This window comes from Anolis sagrei, chromosome 6, assembly GCF_037176765.1.
Source record: "Anolis sagrei isolate rAnoSag1 chromosome 6, rAnoSag1.mat, whole genome shotgun sequence".
In the NCBI taxonomy this organism is placed as follows: Eukaryota; Metazoa; Chordata; class Lepidosauria; order Squamata; family Dactyloidae; genus Anolis; species Anolis sagrei.
Window position 1 is genome coordinate 130,396,775 of NC_090026.1, and position 23,018 is coordinate 130,419,792.

At 41.7% G+C, this 23,018-nt stretch overlaps 1 protein-coding gene across 2 annotated transcripts in view; it reads right to left on the reverse strand.

Annotated features, from left to right (window-relative positions):
* LOC132779053 (protein KRBA1-like) overlaps window positions 1–21,669 on the reverse strand; it is a 58,293-nt gene extending 36,624 nt beyond the window's left edge. For both annotated transcript variants that reach the window (XM_067470415.1, XM_067470414.1), the window contains exons 1-4: window positions 21,477–21,669; window positions 2,851–3,001; window positions 2,594–2,698; window positions 189–287 (exon numbers count right to left, since the gene is read on the reverse strand). In XM_067470415.1, the coding sequence (XP_067326516.1) occupies window positions 189–287; window positions 2,594–2,698; window positions 2,851–3,001; window positions 21,477–21,560 (439 nt within the window). In that variant the 5' untranslated portion in view covers window positions 21,561–21,669. The remainder of the gene's footprint in view (window positions 1–188; window positions 288–2,593; window positions 2,699–2,850; window positions 3,002–21,476) is intronic.
* Window positions 21,670–23,018: the final 1,349 nt, after the last annotated feature.

A 23,018-nucleotide genomic window follows, 5' to 3' on the forward strand; every position in this document is an offset into this window, starting at 1 on the left:
TGCTTTGAATGACTATCTTGCAATACTGATATCAGGGTATAGGATGAGTTATGAGCTGTTTTTAATCTCCATGGGGTTCTGGTTAACTGAGAGTTCACTACACAGAGACTTTACTGTGGGGAGCAACAGGTCCACTAAAATGGGTTGTAGTTGTAGTTATTGTGATGCCCCCCCCCCCCCATTCTCACCCTCTCCGTCGCTGGCCGGGGTCAAGCAGCGGTCACTCTTAGGGTCAACCTGTAGGTCCCAGGGTCCGTCCACGTCCTTGGGAAAAGGAAGGCGGCCACCTGAAAGCAAGCAAAAAGGCAAACATGGGTTAGAAGCAGATAATCCACATTATTTATTTATTTACATTATTTATTTATTTACAGTGTTTATATCTCGGCCTTCTCACCCCGCAGGGGACTCAAAGCACATATACATGGCAAACATTCAATGCCATAGACACACAACATATATAGACAGACACTCAGAGGCTATTTAACATTCCAGCTTCATGAGGGGATGTTTTCTGAATTCCGGCCACCGGGGGAGCTGTTGCTTCACCGTCCACTTGTGACACCCATGGAGTACTTCCTCATTCTTTTGCACACTGCTGGAGAGTTTTATGGCGTCGTAAATTAGTTAAATTAGCCTCCCCGCATAAGCGGTACATAAATTTCCTACAATAGTCTTTCAGGCTGCAAAGGTTGACAGCAAGCTAAACAAATGGCCGGAAGCTCACTCTGACCCGGGCTGGCTTCGAACTCATGACCTCTCGGTCAGTAGTGATTTTAATGCAGCTGACTCCCAACCAGCTGCGCCACAACCCGGTCCTTATTATCTGCTTTGAATTGCATTATATGAGTCTAAACTGCCATATAATCCGGTTCTAAGCAAGTAATCTGGAGTTTTACGATCAAACCAATTAGGATCAGATGAGGCCCAATCCATGCTGCCATAAAAAAATCCAGATTATCTGCTTTGAACTGAATTATATGGCAGCGTAGACGCATATAATCCAACCCAATCTATGCTACCATATAAAATCCAGATTATCTAATTTGAACTGGATTATATGGCAGTGTAGACTCATATAATCCAGTTCAAAGATAATCTGGCGTCAAATACAGGATTACAAAGCAGTGTAGATCCAGCCAGACTCTAGACCATTATATAATTTGCATTCTGAAACTGGATTACATGGCTGTGCAAAAGGGGTCACACAGCATCCTTTCTAATGCCCTTCTACACTGCCTATAATCCAGATTATGAAATCAGATAATCCACATTATCTGCTTTGAACTGGATTATAGGAGTCTACAATGCCATATAATCCAGTTCAAAGCAGATCATTTGGATCTTATGACAGAACCAATTAGGGTCAGATGAGGCCCCATTCACAATGCCATATAATTCAGATTATGAAATCAGATAATCCACATTATCTGCTTTGAACTAGATTATATGAGTCTACACTGCCATATAATCCAGTTCAATGCAGGTAATCTGGATTTTATTATCGAACCCATTAGGATCAGATGAGGCCCAATCCATGCTGCCATATAAAATCCAGATTATCTGCTTTGAACTGGATTATATGGCAATGTAGACTAATATATTCCAGTTCAAAGCAGATAATCCGGGGGCAAATACAGGATTACAAAGCAGTGTAGATCTAGCCTGAGTTTACACTGTCATAGAATCCAGATTATCAAATCAGAAAATCCACATTATCTGCTTTGAACTGGATTATATGAGTCCACACTGCCATATAATCCAGTTCAAAGAAGATCATTTGGATCTTATGACAAAACCAATTAGAGTCAGATGAGGCCCCATTCGCACTGCCATATAATCCAAATTATCAAATCAGAAAATCCACATTATCTGCTTTGAACTGGATTATATGAGTCTACACTGCCATATAATCAAGTTCAAAACAGATCATTTGGATTTTAAAACAGAGCCAATTAGGGTCAGATGAGGCCCCATTCACACTGCTATATAAAATCCAGATTATGCTTTGAACTGGATTATATTGCAATGTAGACTAATATAATCCAGTTCAAAGCAGATAATCCAGGGGCAAATACAGAATTACAAAGCAGTGTAGATCTAGCCTGAGTCTACACTGTCGTATAATCCAGTTCAATGCAATTAATCTGCATTCTGAAACTGGATTATATGGCTGTGCAAAAGGGTGCCCTATAACCCCCTCCTACACTAAAGCCCCATCTACACTGCCATGTAATCCAGATTATCAAATCAGATAATGCACATTATCTGCTTTGAAGTGGATTATATGAGTCTACACTGCAATATAATCCAGTTCAAAGAAAATAATCTGGATTTTATATGGCTGTGTAGAAGGGGCCTAAGGCTGGACCTACACTGGCATTATCCTCCAGACTAAACTGCATTATATGGTCAATGTAGACTCATATAATGCAGTTTAACTCCATTGAACTAGATGATATGACCATGTAATGCAGTCCAATCTGCATTATAATGGCAGTGTAGATGGCACTTAAGTCAACTCCTACCAAATTGTGGATGCATCACAACAAAAGTCCCCTGTTTCCAGCATCCATATTGACCAATGACTTCTTACCTCGGCATTGCTCTTCTCCAACAGCCCGGACAAGTTTCTGGCCCTCAACGGTCCCTTCCAGTTGGGAGATTAAGTCAGAAAACTCCACTGACGGGATGGAATGGCCTGCACATGAAAAAGGAAAAGAGTGGTGTGGCTCAAAGGGATTTGCCATTCAAATGCAACAGTCGGTCTCCCATCCAAACACTAACCAAGGCTGACCCTGCTTAGCATCCAAGACATATTAGCCTTGGCAACATCGAAAATATATCTTTTACCCAAAGAAAATAGAAGAGAGTAGTTCTCCAGCATCACTTCTTTGTGCAGCGCCTTCTGCCAGCCCTGCAAGGCGGACCACTCCTCGACAGAGAAACTGACCGCCACGTCTTCAAAGGTCACTTCTTTAGGTTCACATGTCCTCTGTCGTCCCTTGAAAAATGATGACAAAGCAAGGCATTATTGTGATAATGCGTCTACACCAGTTTTGTATGCCAAGTTTGGTTCAATTCCATCATTGGTGAAGTTCAGAACGCTCTTTGATTATAGGTGAACTATAAATCCCAGCAACTACAACTCCCAAATGTCAAGGTTTATTTTCCCCAAACTCCACCAGTGTTCACATTTGAGCATATGCAGTATTCGTGCCAAGTTTGGTCCAGATCCATCATTGTTTGAGTCCACAGCGCTCTCTGGATGCAGGTTAACTACAACTCCCAAACTCAAGCTCAATGCATTATTGTGATTGTGCGTCTACACCAGGAGTTCTGTGTGCCAAGTTTGGTTCAATTCCATCGTTGGAGTTCAGAATGCTCTTTGATTATAGGTGAACTATAACTCCCAGCAACTACAACTCCCAAATGTCAAGGTTTATTTTCCCCAAACTCCACCAGTGTTCACATTCGAGCATATGCAGTATCCATGCCAAGTTTGGTCCAGATCCATCATTGTTTGAGTCCACAGTGCTCTCTGGATGTAGGTGAACTACAACTCCCAAACTCAAGGTCAATGCCCACCAAACCCTTCCAGTATTTTCTGTTCATCATGGGAATTCTGTGTGCCAAGTTTGGTTCAAGTCCATCGTTGGTGGAGTTCAGAATGCTCTTTGATTGTAAGTGAACTATAAATCCCAGCAACTCCAACTCCCAAATATCAAGGTCTAGTTCCCCCAAACTCCACCAGCGTTCACATTTGGTTATATTGAGTATCCGTGCCAAGTTTGCTCCAGATCCATCATTGTTTGAGTCCACAGAACTCTCTGGATGTAGGTGAACTACAACTCCCAAACTCAAGGTCAATGCCCACCAGACCCAACCAGTATTATCTGTTTCTGTCATGGGAGTTCTTTGTGCCAAGTTTGGTTCAATTCTATCATTGGTGGAGTTCAGATTGCTCTTTGATTATAGTGAACTATAAATCCCAGCAACTCCAACTCACAAATGTCAAGGTCTATTTTCCCCAAATTCCACCAGTGTTCACATTAAAGCATATTGAGTATTCGGGCCATGTTTGGTCCAGATCCATCATTGTTTGAGTCCACAGCGCTCTCTGGATGCAGGTGAACTACAACTCCCAAACTCAAGCTCAATGCATTATTGTGATTGTGCGTCTACACCAGGAGTTCTGTGTGCCAGGTTTGGTTCAATTCCATCGTTGGTGGAGTTCAGAATGCTTTTGATTGTAGGTGAACTATAAATCCCAGCAACTACAACTCCCAAATGTCAAGGTCTATTTTCCCCAAACTCCACCAGTGTTCACATTTGGTTATATTGAGTATCTGTGCCATGTTTGGTCCAGATCCATCATTGTTTGGGTCCACAGTGCTCTCTGGATGTAGGTGAACTACAACTCCCAAACTCAAGCTCAATGCCCACCAAACCCTTCCTGTATTGTCTGTTAGTCCTGGGAGTTCTATGTGCCAAGACTGGTTCAACTCTATAGTTGGTGGAGTTTAGAATGCTCTTTGATTGTAAGTGACCTATAAATCCCAACAACTACAACTCCCAAGTGAAAAAATCAATCCCCCCCACATCCCTATCCATATTCAAATTTGGGCATATCGAGTGCTTGTGCCAAATTTGGTCCAGTGAATGAGAATCCATCCTGCATATCAGATATTTACATTACGATTCATAACAGGAGCAAAATGACAATTCTGAAGCAGCAATGAAAATATGGTTGGGGGTCAGCACAACATAGAGGCTGTATTGTTAAATCTCTGCTAACAGTGACCAAGACTCTGCAGTATTTTGGGGGTGTTGTATGTGTTTACTCTCCCTCTTTAGCCCCATGAAAGTAGAAAGGAAGGAGGGAGGGAAGGAGGTCAACATAGAGGCTGTGCTGTTAAATCTCTGCTAACAGTGTCCAAGACTCTGCAGTATTTTGTGGAACGGAACTAGCTGTTTGCCTTGGAGAGGCTCCATCCCACTGAGTGAGAGGAGGCATGAACAGGCCTACCTTGCAGGGGTGTTGTGTGTGTTTACTCTCCCTCTTTAGCCCCATGAAAGTAGAAAGGAAGGAGGAAGGGAAGGAGGTCACACAACATCAGGAACTGTATTAAGGGGTCGCAGCATTAGGAAGATTGAGTTCCGATCCCCGATCCCTGAAATTCTCACGCAGTGGGATGGAGCCTCTCCAAGGCAGTTAGTTCCAATCCCCAAAATACTGCAGAGTCTTGGTCACTGTTAGCAGAGATTTAACAGCACAGTCTCTATGTTGTGCTGACCCCCAATCAACGGTTCCATTGTTTTTTGAGTTTGCGTTGCCGCCCTGAAGGCAATGCTTCCCTTTTGCACATGACACCTTTCTCGATGGAAAATGGCACCCTTGTCCCAATGCCTAACCTGTCCTGACAGGTTGGTGATCTTTTCAAGGAGGAGATTTTAATCCCAGGTGCATTGCTTGGCTGGGATCCTTCCCTTGTTCACACTCAACGCTACAAATATGACAAATGTGCAAAGAGCAGCCAAGGAAAATGGGTCTTTACCTGTACGCAAGCAAGCTATAAGATATAATTGGGGGCCAGCACAACATAGAGGCTTTGCTGTTAAATCTCTGCTAACAGTGACCAAGACTCTGCAGTATTTTGGGGTCTTGTGTCTGTTGTGTCTGTTAAATCTCTGCTAACAGTGACCAAGACTCTGCAGTATTTTGGGGTCTTGTGTCTGTTGTGTCTGTTAAATCTCTGCTAACAGTGACCAAGACTATGCAGTATTTTGGGGTGTTGTGTCTGTTGTGTCTGTTAAATCTCTGCTAACAGTGACCAAGACTCTGCAGTATTTTGGGGTGTTGTGTCTGTTGTGTCTGTTAAATCTCTGCTAACAGTGATCAAGACTCTGCAGTATTTTGGGCTGTTGTGTCTGTTGTGTCTGCTAAATCTCTGCTAACAGTGATCAAGACTCTGCAGTATTTTGGGCTGTTGTGTCTGTTGTGTCTGTTAAATCTCTGCTAACAGTGACCAAGACTCTGCAGTATTTTGGGCTGTTGTGTCTGTTGTGTCTGTTAAATCTCTGCTAACAGTGATCAAGACGCTGCAGTATTTTGGGCTGTTGTGTCTGTTGTGTCTGTTAAATCTCTGCTAACAGTGATCAAGACTCTGCAGTATTTTGGGCTGTTGTGTCTGTTGTGTCTGCTAAATCTCTGCTAACAGTGACCAAGACTCTGCAGTATTTTGGGGTGTTGTGTCTGTTGTGTCTGTTAAATCTCTGCTAACAGTGACCAAGACTCTGCAGTATTTTGGGGTGTTGTGTCTGTTGTGTCTGTTAAATCTCTGCTAACAGTGACCAAGACTCTGCAGTATTTTGGGGGTGTTGTGTCTGTTGTGTCTGTTAAATCTCTGCTAACAGTGACCAAGACTCTGCAGTATTTTGGGGTGTTGTGTCTGTTGTGTCTGTTAAATCTCTGCTAACAGTGATCAAGACTCTGCAGTATTTTGGGCTGTTGTGTCTGTTGTGTCTGCTAAATCTCTGCTAACAGTGACCAAGACTCTGCAGTATTTTGGGGTGTTGTGTCTGTTGTGTCTGTTAAATCTCTGCTAACAGTGACCAAGACTCTGCAGTATTTTGGGGTGTTGTGTCTGTTGTGTCTGTTAAATCTCTGCTAACAGTGACCAAGACTCTGCAGTATTTTGGGGGTGTTGTGTCTGTTGTGTCTGTTAAATCTCTGCTAACAGTGACCAAGACTCTGCAGTATTTTGGGGGTGTTGTGTCTGTTGTGTCTGTTAAATCTCTGCTAACAGTGACCAAGACTCTGCAGTATTTTGGGGGGTGTTGTGTCTGTTGTGTCTGTTAAATCTCTGCTAACAGTGACCAAGACTCTGCAGTATTTTGGGGTGTTGTGCCTGTTGTGTCTGTTAAATCTCTGCTAACAGTGACCAAGACTCTGCAGTATTTTGGGGGGTGTTGTGTCTGTTGTGTCTGTTAAATCTCTGCTAACAGTGACCAAGACTCTGCAGTATTTTGGGGGTGTTGTGTGTGTTATGTCTGTTAAATCTCTGCTAACAGTGATCAAGACTCTGCAGTATTTTGGGGGGTGTTGTGTCTGTTGTGTCTGTTAAATCTCTGCTAACAGTGACCAAGACTCTGCAGTATTTTGGGGTGTTGTGTCTGTTGTGTCTGTTAAATCTCTGCTAACAGTGACCAAGACTCTGCAGTATTTTGGGGTGTTGTGTCTGTTGTGTCTGTTAAATCTCTGCTAACAGTGACCAAGACTCTGCAGTATTTTGGGGTGTTGTGTCTGTTGTGTCTGTTAAATCTCTGCTAACAGTGACCAAGACTCTGCAGTATTTTGGGGTGTTGTGTCTGTTGTGTCTGTTAAATCTCTGCTAACAGTGATCAAGACTCTGCAGTATTTTGGGGTGTTGTGTCTGTTGTGTCTGTTAAATCTCTGCTAACAGGGATCAAGACTCTGCAGTATTTTGGGGGTGTTGTGTCTGTTGTGTCTGTTAAATCTCTGCTAACAGTGACCAAGACTCTGCAGTATTTTGGGGGTGTTGTGTGTGTTATGTCTGTTAAATCTCTGCTAACAGGGATCAAGACTCTGCAGTATTTTGGGGTGTTGTGTCTGTTGTGTCTGTTAAATCTCTGCTAACAGTGATCAAGACTCTGCAGTATTTTGGAGTGTTGTGTCTGTTGTGTCTGTTAAATCTCTGCTAACAGTGACCAAGACTCTGCAGTATTTTGGGGTGTTGTGTCTGTTGTGTCTGTTAAATCTCTGCTAACAGTGATCAAGACTCTGCAGTATTTTGGGGTGTTGTGTCTGTTGTGTCTGTTAAATCTCTGCTAACAGTGACCAAGACTCTGCAGTATTTTGGGGTGTTGTGTCTGTTGTGTCTGTTAAATCTCTGCTAACAGTGATCAAGACTCTGCAGTATTTTGGGGTGTTGTGTCTGTTGTGTCTGTTAAATCTCTGCTAACAGGGATCAAGACTCTGCAGTATTTTGGGGTGTTGTGTCTGTTGTGTCTGTTAAATCTCTGCTAACAGGGATCAAGACTCTGCAGTATTTTGGGGGTGTTGTGTCTGTTGTGTCTGTTAAATCTCTGCTAACAGTGACCAAGACTCTGCAGTATTTTGGGGGGTGTTGTGTCTGTTGTGTCTGTTAAATCTCTGCTAACAGTGACCAAGACTCTGCAGTATTTTGGGGTGTTGTGCCTGTTGTGTCTGTTAAATCTCTGCTAACAGTGACCAAGACTCTGCAGTATTTTGGGGGGTGTTGTGTCTGTTGTGTCTGTTAAATCTCTGCTAACAGTGACCAAGACTCTGCAGTATTTTGGGGGTGTTGTGTGTGTTATGTCTGTTAAATCTCTGCTAACAGTGATCAAGACTCTGCAGTATTTTGGGGTGTTGTGTCTGTTGTGTCTGTTAAATCTCTGCTAACAGTGACCAAGACTCTGCAGTATTTTGGGGGTGTTGTGTGTGTTATGTCTGTTAAATCTCTGCTAACAGGGATCAAGACTCTGCAGTATTTTGGGGTGTTGTGTCTGTTGTGTCTGTTAAATCTCTGCTAACAGTGATCAAGACTCTGCAGTATTTTGGAGTGTTGTGTCTGTTGTGTCTGTTAAATCTCTGCTAACAGTGACCAAGACTCTGCAGTATTTTGGGGTGTTGTGTCTGTTGTGTCTGTTAAATCTCTGCTAACAGTGACCAAGACTCTGCAGTATTTTGGGGTGTTGTGTCTGTTGTGTCTGTTAAATCTCTGCTAACAGTGATCAAGACTCTGCAGTATTTTGGGGTGTTGTGTCTGTTGTGTCTGTTAAATCTCTGCTAACAGTGACCAAGACTCTGCAGTATTTTGGGGTGTTGTGTCTGTTGTGTCTGTTAAATCTCTGCTAACAGTGACCAAGACTCTGCAGTATTTTGGGGTGTTGTGTCTGTTGTGTCTGTTAAATCTCTGCTAACAGTGACCAAGACTCTGCAGTATTTTGGGGTGTTGTGTCTGTTGTGTCTGTTAAATCTCTGCTAACAGTGACCAAGACTCTGCAGTATTTTGGGGTGTTGTGTCTGTTGTGTCTGTTAAATCTCTGCTAACAGTGATCAAGACTCTGCAGTATTTGGGGGTGTTGTGTCTGTTGTGTCTGTTAAATCTCTGCTAACAGTGACCAAGACTCTGCAGTATTTTGGGGGTGTTGTGTCTGTTGTGTCTGTTAAATCTCTGCTAACAGTGACCAAGACTCTGCAGTATTTTGGGGGTGTTGTGTCTGTTGTGTCTGTTAAATCTCTGCTAACAGTGACCAAGACTCTGCAGTATTTTGGGGTGTTGTGTCTGTTGTGTCTGTTAAATCTCTGCTAACAGGGATCAAGACTCTGCAGTATTTTGGGGGTGTTGTGTCTGTTGTGTCTGTTAAATCTCTGCTAACAGGGATCAAGACTCTGCAGTATTTTGGGGGTGTTGTGTCTGTTGTGTCTGTTAAATCTCTGCTAACAGTGACCAAGACTCTGCAGTATTTTGGGGTGTTGTGTCTGTTGTGTCTGTTAAATCTCTGCTAACAGTGATCAAGACTCTGCAGTATTTTGGAGTGTTGTGTCTGTTGTGTCTGTTAAATCTCTGCTAACAGTGACCAAGACTCTGCAGTATTTTGGGGTGTTGTGTCTGTTGTGTCTGTTAAATCTCTGCTAACAGTGACCAAGACTCTGCAGTATTTTGGGGGGTGTTGTGTCTGTTGTGTCTGTTAAATCTCTGCTAACAGTGATCAAGACTCTGCAGTATTTTGGGGTGTTGTGTCTGTTGTGTCTGTTAAATCTCTGCTAACAGTGACCAAGACTCTGCAGTATTTGGGGGTGTTGTGTCTGTTGTGTCTGTTAAATCTCTGCTAACAGTGACCAAGACTCTGCAGTATTTTGGGGGTGTTGTGTCTGTTGTGTCTGTTAAATCTCTGCTAACAGTGACCAAGACTCTGCAGTATTTTGGGGTGTTGTGTCTGTTGTGTCTGTTAAATCTCTGCTAACAGTGATCAAGACTCTGCAGTATTTTGGAGTGTTGTGTCTGTTGTGTCTGTTAAATCTCTGCTAACAGTGACCAAGACTCTGCAGTATTTTGGGGTGTTGTGTCTGTTGTGTCTGTTAAATCTCTGCTAACAGTGACCAAGACTCTGCAGTATTTTGGGGGGTGTTGTGTCTGTTGTGTCTGTTAAATCTCTGCTAACAGTGATCAAGACTCTGCAGTATTTTGGGGTGTTGTGTCTGTTGTGTCTGTTAAATCTCTGCTAACAGTGACCAAGACTCTGCAGTATTTGGGGGTGTTGTGTCTGTTGTGTCTGTTAAATCTCTGCTAACAGTGACCAAGACTCTGCAGTATTTTGGGGTGTTGTGTCTGTTGTGTCTGTTAAATCTCTGCTAACAGGGATCAAGACTCTGCAGTATTTTGGGGTGTTGTGTCTGTTGTGTCTGTTAAATCTCTGCTAACAGGGATCAAGACTCTGCAGTATTTTGGGGGGTGTTGTGTCTGTTGTGTCTGTTAAATCTCTGCTAACAGGGATCAAGACTCTGCAGTATTTTGGGGGGTGTTGTGTCTGTTGTGTCTGTTAAATCTCTGCTAACAGTGACCAAGACTCTGCAGTATTTTGGGGTGTTGTGTCTGTTGTGTCTGTTAAATCTCTGCTAACAGTGATCAAGACTCTGCAGTATTTTGGAGTGTTGTGTCTGTTGTGTCTGTTAAATCTCTGCTAACAGTGACCAAGACTCTGCAGTATTTTGGGGTGTTGTGTCTGTTGTGTCTGTTAAATCTCTGCTAACAGTGACCAAGACTCTGCAGTATTTTGGGGGGTGTTGTGTCTGTTGTGTCTGTTAAATCTCTGCTAACAGTGATCAAGACTCTGCAGTATTTTGGGGTGTTGTGTCTGTTGTGTCTGTTAAATCTCTGCTAACAGTGACCAAGACTCTGCAGTATTTGGGGGTGTTGTGTCTGTTGTGTCTGTTAAATCTCTGCTAACAGTGACCAAGACTCTGCAGTATTTTGGGGGTGTTGTGTCTGTTGTGTCTGTTAAATCTCTGCTAACAGTGACCAAGACTCTGCAGTATTTTGGGGTGTTGTGTCTGTTGTGTCTGTTAAATCTCTGCTAACAGGGATCAAGACTCTGCAGTATTTTGGGGGGTGTTGTGTCTGTTGTGTCTGTTAAATCTCTGCTAACAGGGATCAAGACTCTGCAGTATTTTGGGGGTGTTGTGTCTGTTGTGTCTGTTAAATCTCTGCTAACAGTGACCAAGACTCTGCAGTATTTTGGGGGGTGTTGTGTCTGTTGTGTCTGTTAAATCTCTGCTAACAGTGATCAAGACTCTGCAGTATTTTGGGGTGTTGTGTCTGTTGTGTCTGTTAAATCTCTGCTAACAGTGACCAAGACTCTGCAGTATTTGGGGGTGTTGTGTCTGTTGTGTCTGTTAAATCTCTGCTAACAGTGACCAAGACTCTGCAGTATTTTGGGGGTGTTGTGTCTGTTGTGTCTGTTAAATCTCTGCTAACAGTGACCAAGACTCTGCAGTATTTTGGGGTGTTGTGTCTGTTGTGTCTGTTAAATCTCTGCTAACAGGGATCAAGACTCTGCAGTATTTTGGGGGGTGTTGTGTCTGTTGTGTCTGTTAAATCTCTGCTAACAGGGATCAAGACTCTGCAGTATTTTGGGGGTGTTGTGTCTGTTGTGTCTGTTAAATCTCTGCTAACAGTGACCAAGACTCTGCAGTATTTTGGGGGGTGTTGTGTCTGTTGTGTCTGTTAAATCTCTGCTAACAGTGATCAAGACTCTGCAGTATTTTGGGGGGTGTTGTGTCTGTTGTGTCTGTTAAATCTCTGCTAACAGTGACCAAGACTCTGCAGTATTTGGGGGTGTTGTGTCTGTTGTGTCTGTTAAATCTCTGCTAACAGTGACCAAGACTCTGCAGTATTTTGGGGTGTTGTGTCTGTTGTGTCTGTTAAATCTCTGCTAACAGGGATCAAGACTCTGCAGTATTTTGGGGGGTGTTGTGTCTGTTGTGTCTGTTAAATCTCTGCTAACAGGGATCAAGACTCTGCAGTATTTTGGGGGTGTTGTGTCTGTTGTGTCTGTTAAATCTCTGCTAACAGTGACCAAGACTCTGCAGTATTTTGGGGTGTTGTGTCTGTTGTGTCTGTTAAATCTCTGCTAACAGTGACCAAGACTCTGCAGTATTTTGGGGTGTTGTGTCTGTTGTGTCTGTTAAATCTCTGCTAACAGTGATCAAGACTCTGCAGTATTTTGGGGTGTTGTGTCTGTTGTGTCTGTTAAATCTCTGCTAACAGTGACCAAGACTCTGCAGTATTTTGGGGTGTTGTGTCTGTTGTGTCTGTTAAATCTCTGCTAACAGGGATCAAGACTCTGCAGTATTTTGGGGTGTTGTGTCTGTTGTGTCTGTTAAATCTCTGCTAACAGTGACCAAGACTCTGCAGTATTTTGGGGTGTTGTGTCTGTTGTGTCTGTTAAATCTCTGCTAACAGTGATCAAGACTCTGCAGTATTTTGGGGTGTTGTGTCTGTTGTGTCTGTTAAATCTCTGCTAACAGTGACCAAGACTCTGCAGTATTTTGGGGTGTTGTGTCTGTTGTGTCTGTTAAATCTCTGCTAACAGTGACCAAGACTCTGCAGTATTTTGGGGTGTTGTGTCTGTTGTGTCTGTTAAATCTCTGCTAACAGTGACCAAGACTCTGCAGTATTTTGGGGTGTTGTGTGTGTTGTGTCTGTTAAATCCCTGCTAACAGTGACCAAGACTCTGCAGTATTTTGGGGATGTTGTGTGTGTTGTGTCTGCTAAATCTCTGCTAACAGTGACCAAGACTCTGCAGTATTTTGGGGTGTTGTGTGTGTTGTGTCTGCTAAATCCCTGCTAACAGTGACCAAGACTCTGCAGTATTTTGGGGTGTTGTGTGTGTTGTGTCTGCTAAATCTCTGCTAACAGTGACCAAGACTCTGCAGTATTTTGGGGTGTTGTGTGTGTTGTGTCTGTTAAATCCCTGCTAACAGTGACCAAGACTCTGCAGTATTTTGGGGATGTTGTGTGTGTTGTGTCTGCTAAATCTCTGCTAACAGTGATCAAGACTCTGCAGTATTTTGGGGTGTTGTGTCTGTTGTGTCTGTTAAATCTCTGCTAACAGTGACCAAGACTCTGCAGTATTTTGGGGGTGTTGTGTGTGTTGTGTCTGTTAAATCCCTGCTAACAGTGACCAAGACTCTGCAGTATTTTGGGGGTGTTGTGTGTGTTGTGTCTGTTAAATCTCTGCTAACAGTGATCAAGACTCTGCAGTATTTTGGGGTGTTGTGTCTGTTGTGTCTGTTAAATCTCTGCTAACAGTAACCAAGACTCTGCAGTCAAAGTATATACTGTACAGTGTGTTTACTGCTTTGTTTGTTTGTTTGTTTGTGCCACAAAGGCTCCTCTGTGGCTTGATGGATCTGTATCAAACATGGCACACATATCTTTCTTTAACAGCTTTAAAATAGTTGTGGGGTTTCAGCTACAAAATTCGTACCCAATATTTATAAAATGGCAATATACTGATAGAAAGGAATAGCTTATAGAAATGTATATATGCAATGCTCAAACACAACCGAAGGAGGGCAGTATAGAGATAGAAAGGCAAGCTAATGGCCATTTTTATTTTGGAAGGGATGTGTGTTGTGTGTGCTTGAGCCTTGCTCTGAGGCTGAGAGAGTGTGACTTAAAAAAAAAAGGCCAGACGAAGGGAAAGGAAAGAAAGGGGGGAAAGTATGAAAGAAGGGAAGGGAAAAAAGAAAAAGAAGGGAGGAAAAAGAAAGGGAAGAAGGGAGTGAGGGAGGGAAAAGAAAGGAAGAAAGGAAGGAAGGAATGAAGGGAGGGAAGAAAGAAAGAAAGAAGGAAAGAAGGAAAGATGTATGAAGGAAGGGAAGGAAGAAAGAAAGAGAAAGAAAGAAAGAACGAAAGAAAGAAAGAAAGAAAGGGGGAGAGAAAGAAAGAGATGAAGGAAGGGAAGGAAGGAAGAAGAAGAAAGGAAGGAAGGAAGGAATGAAGGGAGGGAAGAAAGAAAGAAAGAAGGAAAGAAGGAAAGATGTATGAAGGAAGGGAAGGAAGAAAGAAAGAGAAAGAAAGAAAGAACGAAAGAAAGAAAGAAAGAAAGAAAGGGGGAGAGAAAGAAAGAGATGAAGGAAGGGAAGGAAGGAAGAAGAAGAAAGGAAGGAAGGAAGGAATGAAGGGAGGGAAGAAAGAAAGAAAGAAGGAAAGAAGGAAAGATGTATGAAGGAAGGGAAGGAAGAAAGAAAGAGAAAGAAAGAAAGAACGAAAGAAAGAAAGAAAGAAAGAAAGGGGGAGAGAAAGAAAGAGATGAAGGAAGGGAAGGAAGGAAGAAGAAGAAAGGAAGGAAGGAAGGAATGAAGGGAGGGAAGAAAGAAAGAAAGAAAGATGGATGAAGGAAGGGAAGGAAGGAAGAAAGAAAGAGAGAGAAAGAAAGAAAGAAAGAAAGAAAGGGGGGGAGAAAGAAAGAGATGAAGGAAGGAAGGGAAGTAAGAAAAAGAAGGGAGGAAGAAAGAAGGGATGAGAAGAGAAATGAAGGGATGAAAAAAGGGAGGGAAGGAAAAAAGAAAGAGAAGGGAAGAGAAAGGGAGGGAGGGAGGGGAGAGGAGAAAAGAAAGGAAGGGATAAAGGAAGGAAGGAAGAAAAGGAAGGAAGGAAGGAAGGAAGGAAGGAAGGAAGGAAGGAAGGAAGGAAGGGAAAGGAAGAGGTGAAAGGAAGGAGGGAAGGAAGAAAAAGAAGTAAAGTGAAAGGAAGAGACAAAAGAAAAAAGAAAGAGAAAAGAAGGGATGAAAGGAGGGAGGGAGGGAAGGAAGAAAAAGAAGGGAGGAGGGAAGGAAGGGTTGAGAAAGGAAGGGATGATAGAAAAGAAAGAAGAGAGAAAAGAGAAAAGAAGGGATGAAGGGGGGAGGGAAGAAAGAAGAGTGGAAGACAAAGGAAGGGATGAAGGAAGGGAAGAAAAAATAAAAAGAAGGGAGAGGAAATAAAGGAAGGAAGACAGAAGGAAGGAAGGAAAGAGGGAAGAGAAAGGAGGGATAAAAGGAAAAAAGAAGGAAGCGAGGAAAGAGAAAAGAAGGCATCAAGGAAGCAAGGAGGAAAGGAAGGAAGAAAAGAAAGAAAAGAGAAAAGAAGGGATGAAGGAAGGGAAGAAAGAAAAAGAGGGGAAGAGAAAGGAAGATAAAGGAAGGAAGGAAATAATAAGGGAGAAAGTGTATGAAGGAAAGCAAATGAAGAAAGAAAGGAAGGTAGAAAAGAGAGAGGGAGAAGGTATATGAGGGAAAAGGAGGAAGGAAAGAAAGAGCCCCCCCCCCCCCCCAAAAGTGCAAACCCAGGCAGTTCTGGAAGCCCTTTCCTCTTTTGCAAGGGGACCCTAATCTATCAAAAATGCCTGGCAAGATGGACAAGTTGCCCGGGTGTCTTGCCCTGGGGAGCCAGGCCTCGGTCCTAATGGGCTTGTCATGGTAACGAAGGAGCCCCGGTCAGCAATTCTGCGCACAGCTCCATCATCTTGTCAATACAACGCATGAGCGATGATGGAAACCAAACTGGATCAGTGAGAAAATGAGGACGCAAAGTCCGAAGTTGGGAACGGATTGGAATGAGTGTTGCCATTGGCCAGCTTGATTAGCATTGAATGGCCTTGCAGCTTCAAAGCCTGGCTGCTTTATTTACAGGACAGTACATATTTACAGGACAGATTTTTGGCTACATCCAAAAAACAGGGGAATTCCAGACAGGAAACAATCAGGGTCAGCTAACACCTCCCAACAAAGGATTCCCCCAGGTAGGAAGCAGCCAGGCTTTGAAGCTGCAAGGCCATGCAACAATAATCAACAGACGAGAGTTCTTTCTCCCACCCTGGACATTATTCCACAGATAGATAAACCCCACTTGCCTCGTTTCCATCAAAACTCACAACCTCTGAGGATGCCTGCCATAGATGTAGGCAGAACGTCAGGAGAGAATGCTTCTGGAACATGTCCAGGCAGCCCGGAAAACTTACAGCAACCCAGTGATACCGGCCATGAAAGCCTCCAACAATATAACAACAACAATAATATAATACACTATAGAGAATAATAATAATGCATGGCACTTGGAAGAACTTAAGCTTGCTCAGTGGTACAATAGTAATAATAGTAATAATAATAATAATGATAATAATAATACATTGTTGAATTAATGGTACTTGGTAGCACTTATTCTGGGGAAAATAATAATAATAATAATAATAATAATAATAACAACAACAATACACTGTAGATAATTATAACGATGATGATGCATGGCACTTGGAACTACTTAAACTTGTTCAGTGGTATAATAATAATAATAATAACAATAATAATAATAGTAATAATAATAATAATGCAGATAATAATAATAATAATAATAATCTGCAGAATGAATGGCATTTGGTGGCACTTAAACTTATTAAGGGGAAAATAGTAATAATACAGTAATAATAAACTGTAGATAATAATAGTAATAATGATGATGATGATGATGATGATGATGCATGGCACTTGGAACTACTTAAACTTGTTCAGTGGTATAATAATAATAATAATAATAATAATAATAATAATGCAGATAATAAAAATAATAATAATAATAATAATACACTGCAGAATGAATGGCATTTGGTAGCACTTAAACTTATTAAGGGGAAAATAGTAATAATACAGTAATAATACACTGTAGAGAATAATAATAATAATAATAATAATAATAAATTGCAGATAATACACTGCAAAATGAATGGCACTTGGTAGCACCTAAACTTGTTGTTGTTCATTCGTTCAGTCGCCTCCGACTCTTCGTGACCTCATGGACCAGCCCACGCCAGAGCTCCCTGTCGGCCGTTACCACCCCCAGCTCCCTCAAGGTCAGTCCAGTAACTTCAAGGATGCCATCCATCCATCTTGCCCTTGGTCGGCCCCTCTTCCTTTTGCCTTCCACTTTCCCCAGCATAATTGTCTTCTCTAGGCTTTCCTGTCTCCTCATGATGTGACCAAAGTACTTCAACTTTGTCTCTAGTATCTTTCCCTCCAGTGAGCAGTCGGGCTTTATTTCCTGGAGGATGGACTGGTTGGATCTTCTCGCAGTCCAAGGCACTCTCAGAACTTTCCTCCAGCACCACAGCTCAAAAGGATCTCTCTTCCTTCGCTCAGCCTTCCCTAAGGTCCAGCTCTCCCATCCGTAGGTTACTACAGGGAAGACCATGGCTTTGACTAGGCAATGGATCTTTCTTGCCAGTCTGATGTCTCTACTCTTCACTATTTTATCGAGACTGGACATTGCTCTCCTCCCAAGAAGTAAGCGTCTTCTGATTTCCTGGCCACAGTCTGCATCTGCAGTAATCTTTGCGCCTAGAAATACAAAGTCTGTCACGGCCTCCACGGTTTCTCCCTCTATTTTCCAGTTGTCAATCATTCTTGTTGCCATAATCTTGGTTTTTTTGACGTTTAGCTGCAACCCGGCTTTTGCGCTTTCTTCTTTCACCTTGATCAGAAGGCTCCTCAGCTCCTCCTCACTTTCGGCCATCAGAGTGGTGTCATCTGCATATCTGAGGTTGTTAATGTTTTTTCCAGCAATCCTAACCCCAGCCTTGCATTCATCAAACCCCGCACATCGCATGATGTGTTCTGCATACAAGTTAAAAAGGTTGGGTGAGAGGATGCAGCCTTGCCGTACGCCTTTCCCAATCTTGAACCAGTCTGTTGTTCCGTGGTCAGTTCTTACTGTTGCTACTTGGTCCTTGTACAGATTCCTCAGGAGAGAGGGAAGGTGGCTTGGGATGCCCATCCCACTAAGAACTTGCCACAATTTATCATGATCCACACAGTCAAAGGCTTTAGAATAGTCAATGAAGCAGAAGTAGATGTTTTTCTGAAACTCCCTGCCTTTCTCCATTATCCAGCGGATATTGGCAATTTGGTCTCTCGTTCCTCTGCCTTTTCTAAACCCAGCTTGAACATCTGGCAACTCTCGCTCCATGTATTGCTGGAGTCTTCCTTGCAGGATCTTGAGCATTACCTTACTGGCATGAGAAATAAGGGCCACCGTACGGAAGTTGGAGCAGTCTTTTGCATTTCCCTTTTTTGGTATGGGGATATAAGTTGATTTTTTCCAGTCTGATGGCCATTCTTGTGTTTTCCATATTTGCTGGCAAATGGCATGCATCACCTTGACAGCATCATCTTTTAAGATTTTAAACAGTTCAGCTGGGATCCCGTCGTCTCCTGCTGCCTTGTTGTTAGCAATGCTTCTTAAGGCCCATTCCACCTCACTCCTCAGGATGTCTGGTTCTAATTCATTCACCACACCGTCAAAACTATCCTCAATATTATTATCCTTCCTATACAGATCTTCTGTATAGTCTCGCCACCTTCTCTTGATCTCTTCAGCTTCTGTTAGGTCCCTGCCATCTTTGTTTCTTATCATACCAATTTTTGCCTGAAATTTACCTCCAATGTTTCTAATTTTCTGGAAGAGGTCTCTTGTCCTTCCTATTCTGTTGTCTTCTTCCACTTCCATGCATTGCTTGTTTAAAAATAGTTCCTTATCTCTTCTGGCTAACCTCTGGAATTGCGCATTTAACTGGGCATATCTCCCCTTATCCCTGTTTCCTTTTGCTTTCCTCCTTTCTTGGGCTACTTCCAGTGTCTCAGCAGACAACCATTTTGCCTTCTTGGTTTTCTTTTTCTTTGGGACGTACTTTGTTGCCGCCTCCTGAACAATGTCTCGGACTTCTGTCCATAGTTCTTCTGGGACTCTGTTTACTAAATCTAGTCCTTCAAATCTGTTCTTCACTTCCACTGTATATTCGCTAGGAATGTTAGTGAGATCATATCTAACTGGTCTGTGTATTTTCCCTGATCTCTTTAGTTTTATTCTAAATTGGGCAATAAGAAGTTTGTGATCTGAGCCGCAGTCAGCCCCAGGTCTTGTTTTCACCGACTGGATGGATGTCCGCCACCTTTGGCTGCAAAGGATGTAGTCAATCTGATTTCGGTGTTGACCGTCTGGTGAGGTCCATGTGTAAAGCCGTCTTTTAGGTTGTTGGAAGAGAGTGTTTGTTATACACAGCGAGTTTTCCTGGCAAAATTCTATCAGCCTGCGTCCCGCTTCATTTTGTTCTCCCAGACCATGCTTGCCTGTGATCCCAGTTGTCATTTGACTTCCCACCTTGGCATTCCAGTCTCCTGTAATGAAGATAATGTCTCTTTTTGGTGTATTATCCAGTAGGTCCTGCAGATCCTCATAGAACTGATCTACTTCTGCTTCTTCAGCAGCTGTGGTTGGGGCGTATATTTGGATCACTGTAATGTTGAAAGGCTTTCCTTGCACTCGAATTGAGATCATTCTGTCATTTTTTGGGTTGTATCCAAGCACCGCTTTAGCGAATTTCTTATTAATTATGAAGGCTACTCCATTTCTTCGATGTTCCTCTTGTCCGCAGTAGTAGATCTGGTGGTCATCTGATGTGAAGTGGCCCATTCCAGTCCATTTCAGTTCGCTGACCCCCAGAATGTCTATCTTTAGTCTTGACATCTCACCAATAACAACATCCAATTTGCCCTGGCTCATAGATCTTACATTCCAGGTTCCTATGGTGTGTTGATCTTTAGAGCATCGGATTCGTCGTTCACCTCCAGTACCGTCGGCCGCTAGCCTTCCTTTCGGCTTTGAGCTAGCTGCGTCATCACATCTGGGGCTAGTTGAACTTATCCTCTGCTCCTCCCCAGTAGCATTTTGGCCACCTTCCGACCTGGGAGTCCCATCTTCCAATGGCATACCGACATATCTCTGGTTGTACTGGTCCATTTAGTTTTCTTGGCAAGGATACTGGAGTGGTTTGCCATTGCCTTCCCCAGGGATCACGCTTGGTCTGACCTCTCTGCCACAACCGTCCCGTCTTGGGTGTCCCTTCACGGTTTCGCTCATGACATCATTGAGGTGCTCAAGCACCTAAACTACCTAGTAATAATACAATAACAATACACTGTAGATAATAATAATAATAATAATAATAATAATAATAATAATGCATGGCACTTGGAACTACTCAAACTTGCTCAGTGGTATAATAATAATAATAATAATAATAATAATAATGCACTGCAGATAATAATAGTAATAATAATAATACACTGCAAAATGAATGGCACTTGGTAGCACTTAAACTACCAAGTAGTAATAATACAATAACAATACATTGTAGATAATAATAATAATAATGCATGGCAGTCGGAACTACTTAAACTTGCTCAGTGGTATAATAATAATAATAATAATAATAATAATAACACACTGCAAAGTGAATGGCACTTGGTAGCAGTTAAACTACCAAGTAGTAATAATACAATAACAATACACTGTAGGTAATAATAATAATAATAATAATAATACACTGTAGAATTCGTGGTAGCTCTTAAACTTATTCAGGGGAAAATAATAATACAGCAATAATACACTGTAGATAATAATAATAATAATAATAATAATGCATGCCACTTGGAACTACTTAAACTTGCTCAGTGGTATAATAATAATAATAATAATAATAATGCATGCCACTTGGAACTACTTAAACTTGCTCAGTGGTATAATAATAATAATAATAATAATGCATTGCAGATAATAATAATAATAAATACACTGCAAAATGAATGGCACTTGGTAGCAGTTAAACTACCAAGTAGTAATAATACAATAACAATACACTGTAGGTAACAACAACAACAACAACAACAACAACAATGCATGGCACTTGGAACTACTCAAACTTGCTCAGTGGTATAATAATAATAATAATAATAATAATACACTGCAAAATGAATGGCACTTGGTAGCACTTAAACTCCCAAGTAGTAATAATACAATAAGAATACATTGTAGACAATAATAATAATAATAATGCATGGCACTTGGAACTACTTAAACTTGCTCAGTGGTATAATAATAATAATAATAATAAATACACTGTAGATAATAATAATGATGATGATGATGATGATGATGATGCATGGCACTTGGAACTACTCAAACTTGCTCAGCAGTATAATAATAATAATAGTAATAATAATAATAATGCACTGCAGATTGTTGTTGTTGTTATTATTATTACTATGCACTGTAGAATGAATGGCACTTGGAAGCAATTGCAAAATAACTATTGCTCAGTGGACTTAACCTGCATTCAGTTCCAAAGCACTCAGTGCAGGGGAGGCTACACAGACCTTGGGGAAACTACAACTCCCTGCAATGAATATCAGCATTCAGCTGTGCCAGCTCAAGTGCATTCATTCTGCAGCCTAGATGCATCCTTTCACAACAGGGATAGAGATATCCATCTAGAACCTCCACCCCCTGCAGACACGTGTACGCCACCTGCTCGTCTGAATGCACCCCCCTCCCTACCTGACGCGTGTCAGGGACCTGGGAGCCGTGCAAGGGGGGATCCCGGTCCCCCAAGTCCTCCTCCTCCTCCTCTTCCTCTTGCATGGTGAGTGAGCTAAGGCTTCCTCCGGGGGTCTCTCCTCCTGGCTGGAGCCTTGGCAAGACCCTTCCCTTCCTTCCCTTCCCAGAAGACGCGGCACGCCTCGAGCGCGTCCACACGTGACGCCGGGAGCGCGCACGCAGGCCTGGGCAAAGCATCCCTGGGAACTGGAGTCCCTGCAGCCTCAGCCTCCAAGGAGAGGCTCAATGCAAACAGGCTATATATATATATATATATGTATATGTATATGTATATGTATATGTATATGTATATGTATATGTATATGTATATGTATGTATGCATATGCATATGTCAGGGATATCAGTCCAGTTGCAAAATAACTATAAATATGTATGTGTGTCTAATGCAATATCACATATATATATATATATATATATATATATATATATATATATATATATATATATATGTGTGTGTGTGTGATCCATGTTTACATTGAGCCTATCATTGCCTATCATTGCATATATATATATATATATATATATATATTGCATTTTTCATTTTGCATTTGGACTGCTATCCCTGACACATGCTATATGTGTGTGTGTGTGTATATAATGCTATATATATATATATATATATATATATATATGATCCATGTTTACATTGAGCCTATCATTGCCTATCATTGCATATATATATATATTGCATTTTGCATTTGGACTGCTATCCCTGACTCATGCTATGTGTGTGTGTGTGTGTATAATGCTATATATATATATATATATAAAACCATGTTTACATTGAGCCTATCATTGCCTATCATTGCATATATATATATATATATATATATTGCATTTTTCATTTTGCATTTGGACTGCTATCCCTGACATATGCTATATGTGTGTGTATATAATGCTATATATATATATATATATATATATATATATGATCCATGTTTACATTGAGCCTATCATTGCATATCATTGCATATATATATATATATATATATATATTGCATTTTGCATTTTGCATTTGGACTGCTATCCCTGACATATGCCATATGTGTGTGTGTGTGTGTGTGTGTGTGTGTATAATGCTATATATATATATATATATATATATATAAAACCATGTTTACATTGAGGCTATCATTGCCTATCATTGCATATATATATATATATATATATATATAGTATTTTGCATTTGGACTGCTATCCCTGACTCATGCTATGTGTGTGTGTGTGTGTATAATGCTATATATATATCAGACAGTGGCTTCGGTCATTCCTTGAGGGTCGTTCCCAGAAGGTGTTACTGGGAGACACCTGTTCAACCCCACAACCTTTGTCGTGTGGGGTTCCTCAGGGCTCAATACTGTCTCCCATGTTGTTTAACATCTACATGAAGCCGCTGGGGGAGATCATCCAGAGTTTCGGAGTGCGATGTCACCTGTATGCAGATGATGTCCAACTCTGTCACTCCTTCCCACCTGCTACTAA